Source organism: Marmota flaviventris, chromosome 14, assembly GCF_047511675.1.
Source record: "Marmota flaviventris isolate mMarFla1 chromosome 14, mMarFla1.hap1, whole genome shotgun sequence".
NCBI classification, from domain to species: Eukaryota; Metazoa; Chordata; class Mammalia; order Rodentia; family Sciuridae; genus Marmota; species Marmota flaviventris.
The window spans coordinates 17,923,162-17,939,543 of NC_092511.1; the positions used below are offsets into that span (position 1 = coordinate 17,923,162).

General features: G+C 46.9%; 1 protein-coding gene across 2 annotated transcripts; it reads left to right on the top strand.

Annotated features, from left to right (window-relative positions):
• Nucleotides 1-2,362: 2,362 nt before the first annotated feature.
• Nucleotides 2,363-15,900, top strand: Mfsd2b (MFSD2 lysolipid transporter B, sphingolipid). 2 transcript variants are annotated; one of them, XM_027937906.2, is made up of 15 exons: nucleotides 2,363-2,464; nucleotides 5,915-6,040; nucleotides 7,147-7,271; nucleotides 7,781-7,904; nucleotides 8,238-8,316; nucleotides 8,402-8,532; nucleotides 10,457-10,547; nucleotides 10,662-10,783; nucleotides 11,208-11,291; nucleotides 11,543-11,623; nucleotides 11,802-11,911; nucleotides 12,202-12,345; nucleotides 12,693-12,869; nucleotides 14,339-14,412; nucleotides 15,738-15,900. In XM_027937906.2, the coding sequence occupies exons 1-14, from the start codon at nucleotides 2,378-2,380 to the stop codon at nucleotides 14,361-14,363; spliced, it is 1,506 nt and encodes a 501-aa protein (XP_027793707.1). In that variant the 5' UTR covers nucleotides 2,363-2,377; the 3' UTR covers nucleotides 14,364-14,412; nucleotides 15,738-15,900. The 2 variants fall into 2 exon arrangements, with proteins under 2 accessions (XP_027793707.1, XP_027793706.1); XM_027937905.2 differs by lacking the exon at nucleotides 15,738-15,900 and having other exon boundaries at nucleotides 14,339-14,489.
• Nucleotides 15,901-16,382: the final 482 nt, after the last annotated feature.

A 16,382-nucleotide genomic window follows, 5' to 3' on the forward strand; every position in this document is an offset into this window, starting at 1 on the left:
TTTTTAGTTAATGTCTAATTTCCAAGGGATTAAAAATTTCACCTTTTTTTTGTTGTTGTTGTTCTGGGTGTCAAACCCAAGGGTGCTTTACCACCGAGCTACATCCTTTTAGTTTTCATTTTGAGACAGGGTCTCACTGAGTTGCTAGGGCTTCCCTAAATTGCTGAGGCTGACCTTGAACTTGAGAACATCCTGCCTCAACCTCCCAAGTAGCTGCGATTACAGGTGTGCACCACTTCAATGAAGCAAACAAATTATTTTTTTAGATTAAAAAACTGAGGCACAAAAAATGACTTGCTCTAGATAAGGTAATGCATTCTTTATTAGGTTTAGCTATGAAAGAAAATCCAAAATAGTTGCTTATAAAATAAAATTTATTTCCCATGCAAAATTCCAGAGAGAAGTAGGTCAGGGTGATAGGATAACTTCATAAAATTATCAGACTCCCATATCTTTCATTTGTAATCTCAGCACAAGTTGACTACTGGCCAGGCATGGTGGTACACACCTGTAATCTCAGTAACTCCTCACAAGTTCCAGGCCAGCCTCAGCAACTGTCTCAATAAAAAGGGCTGGGGATATAGTTCAGTGGTAGAGCACCCCAGGGTTCAATCCCCAAAACCATAAAAATATAAATAATTTTATTTAGCTATAAATCACATACCATGCAGTTCACCCATTTAAAGTGTGGGATCATTGGTTTTTAGTATAGCATATTGCAACATTGTACAAACCATCGCCTCAATCTAATTTCAGGAAATGTTTATCCTCTCCAAAAGAAACCTCATAGCTACTCCCTGCTCCCAGTCCTAGGCAATGACAAATCTACATTCTATGTGTTTGTCTATTCTAGACATTTCAAAGGGAATCACAATAGCTGGTCTTTTTTGACTGGCTTTTTTTTCACTTAGTATAATGTGTTCAAGATTCACTTTGGTGTAGCAGGTATCAACCCTTCATTCCTTGTTATTGCCCAGAAATAATCCATTATATTTATATACCATATTTTATGTATCTACTCATAACCTGAGGTCATTTGGAGTTATTTCCAGTTTGGGGCAAATTTATTTTACATGTTGCATATGTGTGTCTACATCTATATCTATGTATGTATCAGAGGGGTGTGTGTGTATTGCTGCTAATTAACATTTGTGTTCTAGTTTTTATGTGAACATGTTTCATTTCTCTAGGGGTTATACAGAGGAGTGGAATTGATAAAAACTCTGCTTAACATTTTGAGGAACTGCCAGACTTTTCCAAGGGCTTCACTGTTTACCTTCCCACCAGCAGTGTTTGAAGATTCTAGTTATTCTATATTCTCCCCAGTACTTGTTGTCTGTCTTTTTTATTATAAAAGCCTTAGTGTAGCTTCTTTTTTTTTATTTCCCTAATGATATGAGCATCTTTTTATGTGCTTATTGTCTATTTGTATGTTTTTAAATTGGATTGCTTTCCTAATGTTATGAGCTATGTATATATCTCAGTACAAATCCATGAAAATTTGCAAGTATTTTCTCCCATTCTTTTCATTCATTGGAATTATTTGCAGCACATTTTTCATTTTGATATAATCCAGCTTGTGCTTGTGGTATTCTAAGAAACGGTTGTTTACCCTAATATGGTGAAGATTTGCTCCTATTTCCTAAGAGTTTCATCATTGTAACCTCGTATTAAGTTCTGGGGTACATTTTCAGTTTTTGCACATTGTGTAGCCCCTTCTGTGTTAAGGCCCTTTCAGGGATGTTGTACACATCATTCTGCTTTGGTTCTCTGGCCCAGACTTGGTTACAGGGACATAATGATCATTGCATGAGAGACTGGAAAATGTGCATTTCAGGCATCCACTGTCAAATCAGGTTGAAAACCTATTCAGTCATAATCTTACTCTGAGCAAGTCGATTCTGTTGCTTCTTGTTTGTTTATTGTGACACTGGGGACTGAACCCAGGGGCACTCTAGCGCTGAGCTTCAACCCAGGCTTGCTTTTAACTGGTATTACAAGCATGCTCCCCTGCGATGGCTTATTGCTTCATTTAAAAAATAAACTATTATTATATGCTGGCTTTCACCCCTGGGGATTCAGCTGAAGGGTTTCCCTCTGCAGAGTGCTCACTCCTTTGAGGATCCACAACATGGTCCCGAAGGACTTACGAGGCCTTAGCCTGGTGAATTTGGTCCGTTGTGTTTCCTCTGGGAGAAATGAAACCACGAATTCTGGGGTTTCTGGCTTTCCCTGCGTGCTGCCTCTTGGGGCAGCTGCGTCTCTGAGGGCGCACACAACCAGCTCTCCCCGCCCCGGCCGCGCCCACTGGGCCGAGGCCACCACTCCCGCCGATGATGACATCCAGGACTACCACCGCAGTTGGAGCTGCTGCACGATGGCAGCGCCCCCTGGATCCCCATCTGCCCAGGCTGCAGAGGCGCCGCTGTCCCAGCCCGGGGAGCAAACGGTGGAGATGGGCTCGGTGAGCGCCAAGCAGGGCAAGAGGGAGCGGGCTGGACCGGGCTGAGAGCGGAGGCTGTGCATGCCCATTCGCAGTCCCTTCTTCAGGTTGACCTAGCAGGGAGGCTGAGGACATTAGGTGTCCCAAAGAGAATAGGATGGGAAATGATCTAAGTGAAATAACTTGCTGGATTCTTTCAAACAGTTCAGCAGGACCAGGGCAGGTCTCTGGTCTTATTGCCAGGCCATGGCTCTTGTCGACACGCTACAAGTCTCCTGGGCAGGGAGGGCCTTTGAGCTATGTGTGAGAGGGCTGCCTCCCTTTCCCAGAGTCCAGACAGATCCTGTGGCCTCAGTCTCTGCCTCAAACCCTGGTGTTGTCCAGGCACTAGGCTCTCCTTAGGGAGACTGGCCCCATAGATGACCTCCTAGTCGGCTCTTGGGGTGCGATTGAGGGCCCAAGAGGTTAGGAACCTCCAAATGGTGTGATATTGAATGCAACATGTGCTCCCAGCCCCATAGTCAAGGTATTCTGTGGCTTCATTTGACCACCATCTCAGTTCCCTATCTTCCCTACTTTCAGGGCCAGGAATTATGGCCTCCAACAAAGAAGTGAGAGCAGGGCTTGGTGGCACACATGTAGTCCCAGTTACTGGGGAGGCTGAAGCAGGAGGATCACTTGATTCCAGGAGTTCAGAACCAACCTGGGCAACATAGCAGAACCCTTCTCTTTAATTTAAAAAAAAAAAAAAAAGTGAATGAGAGGGCTGAATATTCTCATTTTCTAGAGAAATTTAGAAATTTGGATTGAGATTAAGGGCAAAAGGGGGAAACAACTGCTGTCAATGAAGTGCCAGCATCCTCCTAACAACCTTATGTGTCCATATATTAGTGTGAGGACACAACAGCTCAGCAAGTTCACACAGCTAGTTTGCCTAATTATAAAACTCTGTGGACTGTGAAGGGCTAATGATTTAAGTTGGTAAAACTGTCTTCCTGAAGACTCCAAGATTGTATCTTTAGTGTCAGTTGGAATTTTTTGCCTCCCCCCACCCCAGCCACCTACGCACACTGAGGATTAAACATAGGGGTGCTCTATCACTGAGCTACATCCCCAGTCCTTTTTATTTTTTGAGACAGGGTCTTGTTAAGTTGCCCTGGCTGACCTCGGACTTGTGATCCTTCTGCCTCAGCCTCCAAGTAGCTGGGCTTACAAGTGTGCACCATCGCACCCGGCTTAACCATAATTCAATTTTTTTTCTTGAGGGCCTTCTATGTTCTAAAAACTTTTTAGGCCCATTTAGGGGTGAACAAGGCTTCTATTATGGAGGAGAGGAAGGCTATCATGTTGAATTCTGTTGTTTAGCTTTTTTGGAAGTTGAAATAATGTTCACACAGATGTCAGAAAATAACATGTCCTACCTCAAGTGTGGTTTTCCCCCATGCATAGGAAGTATGCAAAGAGTATGATAAACCTTTATCTGGGACGACCTTCCCTTCAGAAGAACCTGCTTGTAGTGTTCAAGATACCAAAATAGGCAAGCTCTACTTCTTCCAATTCTCTCCCATCTCCAAGCAAAGGAGAAAAGAGGAGCCCCAACATCTTTTCAAGAAAGTGTCTAATTGTTGCTAGCCATTCACTGCTTCCAAGAATATATATTGAACACTCACTATATATCAAGCATTGTTCTAGGTACTGTAGATGCCATGGTGAGTTACAGTTTGTGCTCTCAGAGAGCTTACATTCTGTTAGGGAATAAATAGAAAATATACCAAACAGTACACTTGAGAAACTCGAGTCATCAGGGAATATAAAGGGTGACATTTACAAGTTTTTTTTTTTCTTCCTTTTTTGCGCTTCATGCTTTACAGCTTAGCTACATCCCCAGGCCTGAGGAGGTGACATTTAAACTCAGACCTGAATAAAAGGGAGTCAGATCTTGGAAGACACAGAAGACAGGCAAAGAAATGGGAAGTGCAAAGGCCCAGAGGCAGCAACAGGCTTGGTCATTTGGACTGTCAGGTGGACCTGGCTCCTGCTGAAGGAGGGCTATTTGAAGTAAAGAGGATAGGGAAGTGGGGGCTGATCATCGCGGGTTCTACAGGCTAAGGTGAAGACTTGGCATTTCATTCAAAATGTTATGGCAAGCTCTTGGAGGGTTTTAAGCAGAGAAGACATGATCTGATTTATATTTTTAAAAATCACTGGCTAGCCAAGCACAGTGGCACCCACCTATAATCCTATCAACTCTAGAGGCTGAGGCAAGAAGACTGTAAGTTCGAGGCCAGTCTCAGAAACTTAGTGAGACCCTGTCTCAAGATTTTTTTAAAAGGTGACTTGCGGGGGATGTGACTCAATACTAGAGTGCCCCTGGGTCCAGTTTCCAGTACTGGACTATATAAAAACCCACATCAGCTGTTTCATGGGAGGTCAAGTTGTAAGGAACAGATGCAGAAGTAGAGAAGCCACTTACGAGTCTCTCAATGATAGATTAGACAGGGGAACTGGGGAAAAAAAAATAAAAAGGAATCAATGATGTGGCCTGAGCCACTAAGCAGACTGGTGCCATTTAATGCAATAGGAACAGGGTTAGGAGCTGGCCTAGACTGTGGGATGGAAATCAGGAGCCACACTAGGCTCATGCTTATCAGGCGTCCACTGGGAGATTGTGGATAGGCAGTCAAATCCTCAGGAGCTCCCTGGATAGCTCCGGGCTTGTGGGATAGATACATACACTCTCTGCTCATAAACATTGTGTCAGTGATAGACTGATAAACTGTCTCTCCAGGAAAAGAAAAGGCAGGGAGAGACTCTGAATTATAATGTTTGTAAATACCCTCAGTATAGCTGATTTCAGGGGTTCAAGAACTAGCTTGCAGAAGTCCTCAGTTCTCAAAGCCCCCGCCTCATTCACTGATCAAAACAACCTTGTGAAATTGGCAGGGATATTATATTACATTTGGCCAATGAGGAAGACAAGACTTGAAAAGAGAGAGTGATTTATTCAATGTCACACAGAGAGTAGGTGGCACAGAAGGGACTCAAGCCCAAGTCTCCTGACTCACAGTCCACTCTGATTGCTGATTCAATAAATTAAAGCAGGGTCTAGCAGGAAGTATGGGGGGAAATATAAGAAAGAACTTCCCCCTGGAAAGGTTTAGAGGTCATGGTTTAGAAATTTTTTTTGTTGTAAATTCTCTCTCACTTCCCATTAGGATCATTTTGGGACAAGATGGAGCTAAGAGGTTGCTAGAAACACCATCAAAACCTCATAGGGGGCTGGGGCTTAGTGGTAAAATGCTTGCTTGCATGTGTAAGGCAGTGGGTTCAATCCTCAGCACCACATAAAAATAAGATATTTTTTAAAAAAACACCATAGGGACTCAAGGATGCCCATGGAAGTCACGGGGGCTTGGGGAGATGTTTTATGACTCGCAGATTGGGTAGGGATGACTTACTGTGTCTCCTCAGGTCAGCAGAACTGGTCGTCTCTCATTCTGTACGAAGGTGTGCTATGGCTTTGGTGGGATCCCCAACCAGGTAGCTTCCAGCGCCATAGCCTTTTACCTACAGCTGTTCCTGCTTGATGTGGCACAGGTGAGTGTGGGCAGTAGCCTGGGGCCCCTTGGTGTCTGGTCTTTCATCCCCACCTGTCTTTCACCCTCCCATCCTTGATGACAGTCCTTTGATCCAAACCTAACAAAAAGCCAAATGCTATTTAGTGAATCTCCCAAGGATGTTTACTGCAGTCTGTTTATAATGCTAAAATAAGAAACATTGTTGGATGCCCAACAATATATAAGCCACTTACTTAGATAAGTAAGTGGTATTAATCCACAAAATAGACTATTGTGCTTGCAGCCATTCAAAAGAGAGATCTATACCAGTTGACATGGAGGGACTTCATGATTCACTGTCAAAAATGAAAAGCTATTGTAGAGTATATAAAATGGCTCCATTTTAGCAAAACAAAGATGTGCACCGCATGTGTGCATAAGTATACATGTGTCAGTATGTGATTAAAACAGTGCAGAGAAAATTATAGAAGGATATGCACCGGGTTGTTCATGTTGGCTGTAGGGTGGAATGGTGCAAGATAAAAGGTAAACAAGAACAACTTTTTTGAAAAAAACAAGGTACTCATGATTTTTTAAAATGACACAGATCTGATCCCATTTAGATAAAATTTATAACTTCAGGTGCACATAAATGCATGAAAGGATAATTTTCAAAATGCTTTTAGCAATTGTCTCAAGATGATGGGATTTCAGATGCATTTTGCTTAATGTGTGGATTACTTGAATGTTCTTCTAAAGACTGCATCATTTATATAGTCAGAAAAACAAACAATTTTATTGTGGAAAAATGGCTACCTCTATCACCCTAGGTGCACCGTTCTTGCTTGGAGCCACCCCCAGGTGAGGGCACCTCAAGTTTTGTCCAAAAGTGACTGGACCCAGTAATAATGGCAAAGTGCCAATGCACAGGAATCAGCTCCTTCCCCAACCCTTTTCACTAGCACAGATGTACCTTTGGAAGTTTCTGGATTGGTTTCTTGGGCAGGAGGTCATTGAGCAGCATTTTCCACTGTGGCTTTAGCCCCACATGTTCCCAGGTCCCCCTTCTTGCTGACCGACAAGCCTGGATACCTTCTCTGGCTCTATTGGGTCTTGGCTCTTAATCCCCTCCCCTATGGATTTCAGATTCCTGCTGCCTACGTGTCACTTGTCCTGTTTGGAGGGAAGGTGTCTGGGGCAGCTGCCGACCCTGTAGCTGGATTCTTCATCAACAGAAGCAGGAGGAGAGGGTCTGGACGACTTATGCCCTGGTGAGCAGCCCTTTGGTTTTTAGGATCCAGGCACCTACCCCTGTCTTTGAGGTCACTACTGGTCACAGCTTGTTAGTGGACACCCTGCCAATGGTTAGAGGATGAGACTGGACTGTTTGGTACACTGGGGTCAGCCTGTGTGCCATGTTCAGAGACATTCTTGGGGACTGTTCCTTAGCAGAGGGCATAGGACTAGACAAGTCTCTTCAGGATCCCAGACCTGGCCTGTGGCTCAGTGTGGTCAGGCTAGGCTGGAAGCCAGGGAAGGTCTCAGAGGAAGTGCAACTGGCTTGTGCCCCAGTGCTCTTAAACTGGGACTGGCACCACGGAGCACCCACGTGCCCCAGTCAGAGTCCCGGCAGTGAATGCCCCGTCCCCAACTCTCCACTCTACTCCTTGCTTCCCTCTCCATGGCTCCCACCCTGAGAGCCCCAGCCCAGGGCAACCCCAGGGGCTGAGAAGGGTGTCCCCATCCTGGTGCTGCAGGTGCTTCACTGTGTGCTTTTTAGGATGCTCGGCTGCACACCCTTCATCGCCCTGGCCTACTTCTTCCTGTGGTTCCTGCCCCCCTTCACCAGCCTGCGTGGCCTCTGGTACACCACCTTCTACTGCCTGTTCCAGGCTATGGCCACGGTAAGCAGGTGTCCTCCCTTCCTGCCCTGGTTCTGAGAAACCTCACTGCTGTGGCCAATACTGGGACTGGGGGCTTGGGGACCACACTGCTCTCACCTCCCCACCAGTGCCTAGACACTTAAAATTAGCTCTGCTGTCCCTATTTGGGTCAGGTGCCCTCTCCTGCTTTTGAGCCCCCATCTCTGAGCTTAGGTAACCAGCATGCATATAGCAGATTGATTCCTGGGTACCAGGATGGGACAGGATGGCTGTGGGCCTTTGTGTGGCAAAGTGGGATTTCTACTTGGTGATCTGCATGGTGAGGGCCATCTTGAGCTCTGCCGGCCTCCCCAGTTCTTCCAGGTGCCCTACACAGCGCTCACTATGCTCCTCACCCCCAGTCCCACGGAGCGGGATTCTGCTACCGCATACCGTAAGTGCAGTCCTGGGGTTGGGTGAGGACGAAGCCCTGGGACACTGCTACTGGCTCACTCACCTTGCACATGCTCTGTCTCCAGGGATGACCATGGAGATGGTGGGGACACTGATGGGAGCCACTGTCCATGGGTTCATTGTGTCTGGTGCCCACCGGTCCAACCACTGTGTGGACACTGAGCTCCCAGTGCCTGCTGCTATCTCCCCGGATGCCGTGAGTGTCCAAGGTGGCCAGGACCTCCTCTGCAGAGTTACCTCCTTCCTCCAGGGCTACTTCTCCCCACACCTTGTCTCTTCATCTTTGAGGCAGGGGGCTCACTGCACCCTCGTTTCTTCCCTGCTCCCCTAGCTAAGTGCATGAGTCCCAAGTGCAGGCCCACTGCCCTCTGCTAAACCCTGGGTTCTTGCTCATCATAAAACAAAACAGTGGGTCAGCAGGCCACCTGGAGGGAGGAGGCTACCACCAGAGAAAGGACCGTTGAGGGGGCACACCAGGAAGGGGCAGGAAGTGTACAGCAGGGAGGGGGCAGAAAAGTTTGTTGTGCTTTCATGGTCCTCCTATGGCCCTTTCCCAGCCCGAACCCCAACCAGCTGACCCCAGTGTGAAGCGAGAAGTGGAAACAGGGAACAAGCTTCTTCCTCTCCCCTTAGAGTAGGTCCTTCCTCAGCAATTAGGGGATGCACATCTATTTTATCCATCACGTTTATCTTCTATGTCTTCCCTTTTTCCTTAAGCAAATGACACTGTTATCCTCCAGAACCCTGAGCATACCTTTACTCCTCCCTCTGAACCATCCAAACTACTACAAACTCTGTCTGCTTTTCCAACCACAAACCTAGAAGCTGTTCAGCTTGCATACATTGCCCTGCCATTCACTGGCCAGGTCCCCATCATCCCCACCCCAGCTACTACATCAGCCTCCTACATAGCCTCCAGGCCCCCACTGGCCCCAGCAGCAGAGTCAGGGGACATTTTCTTGTTCTTTTTTTTTTGGTACTGGGGATTGAACCTGGGGGCCACATTCCCAGCCCTTTTTTATTTTGTGTTAGGGCCTCACTAAGTTACTGTGGCCGTCCTTGAACTTGAGATCCTCCTACCTCAGCCTCCCATCAAGGAACATTTTCAGAGTTTGAATATGGGTAGCCCTTGTCCTCAGGATTAGGTACAGCCCACCCCTCCTCAGGCTTGGCTGTGGGCCTCCTCTTTATATTCTATGAACCCTTTCATGTTGGTATTTTTGTTTGCTTTTAAATTAGTATTTCCTATCTACAAGGAGTAAGAGCAACAGGCTGAGAACCCATCTGCAGAGGTGGATGCTCATGTTAGCAGAGGCCAAAACCCTTGGTAGCTCACGTTCTGTTGTCCCATCAGACTTCACTTATCAATACAAATTCACAGATAAAATTATCAAGCTTTCAGGCTGGGGCTATAGCTTAGTGGCAGAGTGCTTGCCTAGCGCTTGCCTAATGTGTGAGGCACTGGGTTCAATCTTTAGCACCACATAAAAATAAATAAAATAAAGGCATCTGTCCATCTACAATTACAAAAAAAAAATTTAATTATCAAGCTTTTCAAGACCATGACAAAAGAGCATTAAACTCCAAGCACAGCACCCTGCTGAACTGTATGCACTGCACCTGGGAGAGCTATCCTGTCCTCCCCTTCCAGGGCAATTTTTATTACATATATATCTCCCCTGAACAGGTAGTACTGTTCTGTTTTGTTCATCTGGGTCATTGTGTGTCACACTGCTATAAATGTCTGCCCACGGATCTGTCACACACCCAGTCCCTTATCATGGATGGGCCAGGTCACTTATTCATCATCATAACCTCAGGGTCTAGCATGCAGACGTCAGTGGCAATGTATGTTTGCTAAGTGAAATGAGAAAGTGAATGCTCTGACCCCTGGTGGCATCAATGCCTCCTTTCCAGGCAGGAAGCACAGGGTCAGCAGAACTGGATGTGTGTGAGGGACCATTCTGGGCCCTTAGACCTACCTCTGAGTGATATGGAAGAGAGGGACCCAGCACCTGGGGCTTGAGCTGAGGGTTCCTCTGCTCCATTGGGAGGTACTTCGGCCCTACCTCCCTGGGTTGGAGACATCACCCCCAGCCCAGTTCTGTCCTGTCCCACAGACTCGTCTCTACTCCATTGCAGCCGCTGTGGTGGTGGTGACTTACCACGTTTGCAGCGGTTTGCTCTGCCTAGGGGTGAAGGAGCAGCCAGGTATGGAGGCGCTGCAAGGAAATGGGAGGCCAGAACTGGAAGCAGGACTCCTCTTGGGGGTGGGTTTTGGTGTTGAATCCTACCAAGCCAAGATGTCACCTTCCTGTGTTGCAGATCCTTCTGCCTCTGCTTCAGGCCAAGGCCTGGGCTTCCTGGCTGGGCTGGGCCTCACTGCCCGGCACCCACCCTATCTGAAGCTAGTGGTCTCCTTCCTGTTCATCTCAACTGCTGTTCAGGTATCTCTGGCCACCTGATCCCCTCTCTTGCATAGGTCCAGAGTTCAGTCTTTCAGCTTGAGTTTTGTAGGGGGGAACCTGGGGTGGGTCTTCGGCTCAGAGAAATGTGCTGGGAAAAGAGTCAGGTGGGGGAATTGGGGGCCTTAAGCCCTAGGAAGCTGACAGTGTCTGGGGTGGTTTCCTCTTATGTTACCTGAAGTTTAGTCAAGTCCAACTGGTCTTAGCTGTGCAGGGGGTGATGATGAACTAGGAACAGTGCTTCTGTCTATTGGGGAAAAGCATCCTTTGTGGGGTGACTGCATGATGCTGACAGTGACCTGAGCTCAGGATCCCAAAGAGGCCAGACTTGAGACCCTGTCCCTGCCCCTGATTTCTGAGTTTCTGCCATTCCCTGTATATGCCCACCTCCCGTTCACCTCCTCAGGTGGAGCAGAGCTACCTGGTCCTGTTCTGTACTCATGCCTCCCGGCTCCAAGACCACGTCCAAAACTTGGTGCTCATCATCCTGGTGAGGGGACCTGGGTGGTGAAGGCTAGGGCACCTAAGGCCCTGAGCTGGGGATGTGTGGCCAGTGTTCTAACGGTCAACATTCTGTAGTTGACTTTGATCTTAGTCACCTACAGTAGAGGGTGGAACTGGAAGCAGAGTCAAGGTTAATAGCTGCTAATTCAAACCAGGGGCAAGGTCATGGTTGGGCTTTGAGGTGCTGGGTCGAGTGCTGGCTGCAGGGCCTTGCTGTGATGCTGCTGTTTGCCACAGGTCTCAGCTGTGCTGAGCACCCCCTTGTGGGAGTGGGTTCTCCAGCGATTTGGGAAGAGGACACCAGCCTTCGGGATCTTTGTGAGTGAGAAGGAAGGCTAGGGGTGCCTGGGTCTCCTGAAGCCAGCAGGGCTCAATCTGTGTCTGGACTTTGTGTCTGCTGACCAGGCCCAGAGCTCAAAGAGCAGTGAATGTGGGAATGAAAGAACAAGCCCAGGGAGTGGGTGGAGGTGACCACCCTGTGTGTCTGTCTCCCCAGATGATGGTGCCTTTTGCAATCTTACTGGCTGCTGTACCCACAGCACCTGTGGCATATGTTGTGGCCTTTGTCTCTGGTGTGAGCACTGCTGTGTCCTTGCTGCTACCATGGTAGGCTGGGTGAAGGGAAGGGGGGATATCCATTCCTTTGGACCAACCTGCTGTCTTGGGTCCACCCTGAGCAGGAGATAAAGGCCACAAGCTCCCTCCTTAGAATCCTCCTAAAGGGCACCAATGGCGAGAATGGTGGGGGTGGGGAATACAAGAACACAAACTGCTGGCTCTCTGGGGGTCTGTCCTGGTTTTGAGCACAAAAGACTGACACATTTGTCTCCAGAGAGCCCACAGGCTGCTGGCTGTCAAGGGTATGAAGAGTGCTAACTCCATGCACCTGTTCCCAGGTCCATTCTGCCAGATGTGGTGGATGATTTCCAGCTGCAGCACCGGCACGGCCCTGGCCTAGAGACCATCTTCTATGCATCCTATGTTTTCTTCACCAAACTTTCAGGCGCTGGCGCCCTAGGCATCTCCACCCTCAGTCTGCAGTCAGTCCAGGGCTGGGTATACCAGAGGCACAAAAAAACAGTGGGAAGAGGGCAAATCCCCCTCTCTTCCCAACTAGGGGCCACCCATAGAGAGTGTGGGGAACCTGGTGCACATGACCTGGAGCCTTTCTTAGAGTCTGTACCACCTCCCAGGCCCCTGCTGCCAGTCTTCTCGGCTCCTTTGGCACTCATTCCTGCTCTCCTCGACATTCCCTCCTCCACCATTAGGCTGATCTGGCCAGGAAATATTAAGTCACATTTCAGGAGAGTGTGGGGGTGGGTATCTGTGAGCCCCTCACCCAGGCTCTGAAGGATATGACTGTTGGGGTGGGGTGGTATTTCTCCAGGTTTGCAGGATATAAGGCAGGAGCCTGCAAGCAGGCAGAGGAAGTAGTGGTCACCCTCAAAGTCCTCATCGGTGCTGTGCCCACCTGCATGATCCTGGCTGGTCTGTGCATCCTCATGGTTGGCCCCACTCCCAAGGTGCCAAGTCAGGACACCTCCCTCCAGCTAAGCCTTCGGAGGTAGGCAGCCTGGGTACACTGATCAAAACAGACAGGGAGACACACTAATGACCTAACATCAGCCTACAGATCTGCTGTGCCACTCAGCTGAGCTGTTCTGCCTTTAGAAGACTCAGCTTCAGTGACACCATTTGGTCCTCTATTTTCTTCTACTCCGGTCTCTTTTTTTATTTTTTTGCCTTTTCTTTCTTTTTTTGGAGTGGGGGTACTAGGGATTAAACTCAGGGGCACTTGGTCACTGAGCTATATCCCCAGCCCTATTTTGTATTTTATTAGAGACAGGGTCTTACTGAGTTGCTTAGTGCCTCGCTTTTGCTGATGCTGGCTTTGAACTCACAATCCTCTTGCCTCGGCCTCCTGAACCACTGGGATAATAGGCCTGCATCACCACCCTCGGCACCCTTTCTCTCTGGCACCCTTTCTGCTGTTCCTAAGACTATCTAGTAGATGGGGGTATGTGAGGGTTCCCTCTTTGATCCCCTATTCTTTTGTTTCCCATCCCCCCCATACCTCATCTACTTGTGTGACCTAGAGCACCTCATACTTGGTGGCTCCTAAAGCTGCCCTCTACTTTGAACTTCAAGTTCCACATCCACATATTTCACTCATTTGGACATGTGTACCTGCTATCCCACAGCATGACAATCAGGCTCAGTGGGCCCTAAACTTAACTCTCTTCTTCCCCTCAACTCCTCCTGCATCTGTCTCAGTGAATGGCACCAACATCCACCCTAAAGCCAAACCCAAAAGTCTCTTGCGCTTCCTTCCCATGGTTGCATGGAGCAGTCTTCCCAGCCTGTCCTCCCCTGCCAGAGCACAATCCCACTGCACGGGGAAGGTCTGCTCACTGTCTGGTCTTCCCAGAAAAATGTGTGGGTCTTGAAGGCTGGGACTATTGTTCTATCCATTTTTGTACCCCAGGAGAGGAATACGACCTGAGGCCAAGTAGGTACTCAGGGAATGCACGAACCATATCACCACGTCCAGCCCAGCAGACTCATTAGCAAGCAGATATCCTACACTTAAAGCACATGGGCAAGTGTCCACACACAGCACCACACAGGGTGGCAGTAAGTGGCATCATCTGCTCCTCACGGCTCAGTGTTGGTGTCCTTGGACTATTCAAAAGAGTAATACTGAAGACTGAGGTTGTGGCTCAGTGGTAGAGTGAGGCACTGGGTTTGAACCTCAGCACCACATAAAATAAAGGCATTGTGTCCATCTACAACTTAAAAAAAAAAAAAAAAAAAAGAGTACTACTGAGATCATGCACCTCACCCAGGCAGTGCCAGCCAGGCAGGGAAATGTTTGGTGGGAGATGGAGGAAGAGGGTGGCAGCTTCAAGGGGGCTGTGAGAAGGGAGGTTGCTTGGAAGATAAGGAACTGCCACTCAAACTTCCAGGAGGCTCTGTGGCAGGGCAGAGGCTCACCTCATCCTCATCTTTCTCCTTGTCTTTCCCCTTCTACAGGAGGACCAGCTACAGCCTCGCTTAAAATTTGAAGGACACACACCTGTAATCCCAGCAACCCCAGGAGTCTTGAGGCAAGAAGATCACAAGTTTGATGCCAGTCTGAGCAACTCAGGAAGACCCTGTCTCAAAATAAAAAAATTTAAAAGGGCCAGGGGTATAGCAAGTGGTAGAGCACCCCCTGGATTCAATCCCAGAACCAGAAAAGGAAGTGTGAGAGAACTTCCCATGAGCTGGGACAGCAGGAACCTGTGTTTTAGAGGTCTTAAGTCCCTCTCCCGACTCAGCCCTTGAGCACCTACCTAGCAGTTGAGCCCACAACATTTGCTGGTGTGTGGAGTCTTCAGTAAATCTTCCCTGAGTCTCCCAAAGGGACTGATCTGGGCTTCAAAATCCCAACATGGCATCTCTCACCTGTCAACCAGACTCTCTCACATAGGTCTGCACCTCTGACTACCCAGCCCCAGGCAGCCTTTGATGTAAAAAGTATCCTGATAGCAACTATTACTGGAAAAAAGAAGCCCTATCCAGCCTGGCCTACAACTCTCTACGGTAATACTAGGCCCAACCAAGCTGATTAGATGGCAAAATTCCAACAGAAGGACAGACATACAGACTCTTTAGTTCTGAGGCTCCAGTGGACATCTGAAGACACAGAAACTAGCCACTCTGGAGCCTGAGGCAGGAGGACCACAAGTTCAACACCAGCAACTTAGTGAGACCCTGCCTCAAAAAATAAAAAAGAGGGCTGAGGATGGAACTCAGTGGTAGAATGCTCCTGGGTTTAATCCCCAGTACCTCAAAAAAAAAAAAAATCCACTCATAATGGATTTAAGATTTATAAGATAAGGAATTACTAGAAGAAAACAGCAGAATACTGATTAAAGACATAAATGTGAAAGATAAAATTCCCATAAAAGGAAAGATAAACAGGACTTCATTAAAATTAAGAATTATAATGCATTCCACTGTTTTATATAAATAAAAATAAATTAAAAATAAACAAATAAATAAATAAAAACTTATGGGTTATAAAAAAAATTAAATGTTCAAAAAATACCATAAAGAAAGAAAATGGACAAAGATAACTGGCAACAAATATTAATGACATCTAGAATCTGTTAAGAATCCCTGCTTTGAGGCTGGGGTTGTGGCTCCAGTGGTACAGCGCTTGCCTAGCACATGTGAGGTACAGGGTTCAATCCTCAGAACTACATAAAAATAAATAAAATAAAGGTATTGTGTCCATCTACAACTAAAAATAATATTTTTAAATGTAAATAAATAATAAAAAAGAACCTTGCTTGCATACGCACACTCTCTTTGCTTCCTGGCTGTAATGTCTTGGGCTGCTTTCCTCTGCCAGGCCCTCTGACCATGATGTTCTGCCTCACTCCAGGCCCACAGCTATGGAGTCAGCTGACAGTGGACGGATCCTCTGAAACCCATTCACAAATGAAAAAAACATTTGCTCTTTGACTTTCTGGATCTGGATTATTTCACTTAGCATGATGTTCCCCAGTTCCATCCATTTACCAATAAATGACATCATTTCATATTTCTTTATGGCTAAGTAAACTCCATTATGTATACATAAAACAACAACAACAAAAGTCCTTAGAACATGAAAAAGATAACAAAAATTTGAGCAAAAGACATGAATAGGCATTTTGTAAAACAAAAAACTTGAATGGCTAATAAAATATCTAGATCATCTCTGGTGTGTAAGAAAAAATTAGGATCATAGTAAGATACCATTTAAAATTAGTAGGCTATACTGGGGTTGTGGCTCAGTGGTAGAATGCTCACCTAGCATGCACGAGGCACTGGGTTCTATCCTCAGCACCACATTAAAAAATAAATAAAATGAAGGTATTGTGTTCAACTACTTCTAAAAAATAAATATTTTTTTTTTTTAATTAAAAAAAAATTACTAGGCTATCAAAAATTAAGCCACATTGAGCCCAGCCTGGGTAACTTAGTGATAACCTGTATTAAAATGAAAAACAGAGGGGCTAAAGTTGTGGCTCAGTGGTAGAACACC

Excerpts from the sequence above, each read along its gene's own strand:
- Mfsd2b (XM_027937906.2), top strand. The coding sequence starts at position 2,378 with ATGGCAGCGCCCCCTGGATCCCCATCTGCCCAGGCTGCAGAGGCGCCG. Across the intron at positions 8,317-8,401 it reads GGATTCTGCTACCGCATACC|GGATGACCATGGAGATGGTG; the intron begins GTAAGTGCAGTC and ends CTCTGTCTCCAG. Across the intron at positions 12,346-12,692 it reads ATCTCCACCCTCAGTCTGCA|GTTTGCAGGATATAAGGCAG; the intron begins GTCAGTCCAGGG and ends GTATTTCTCCAG.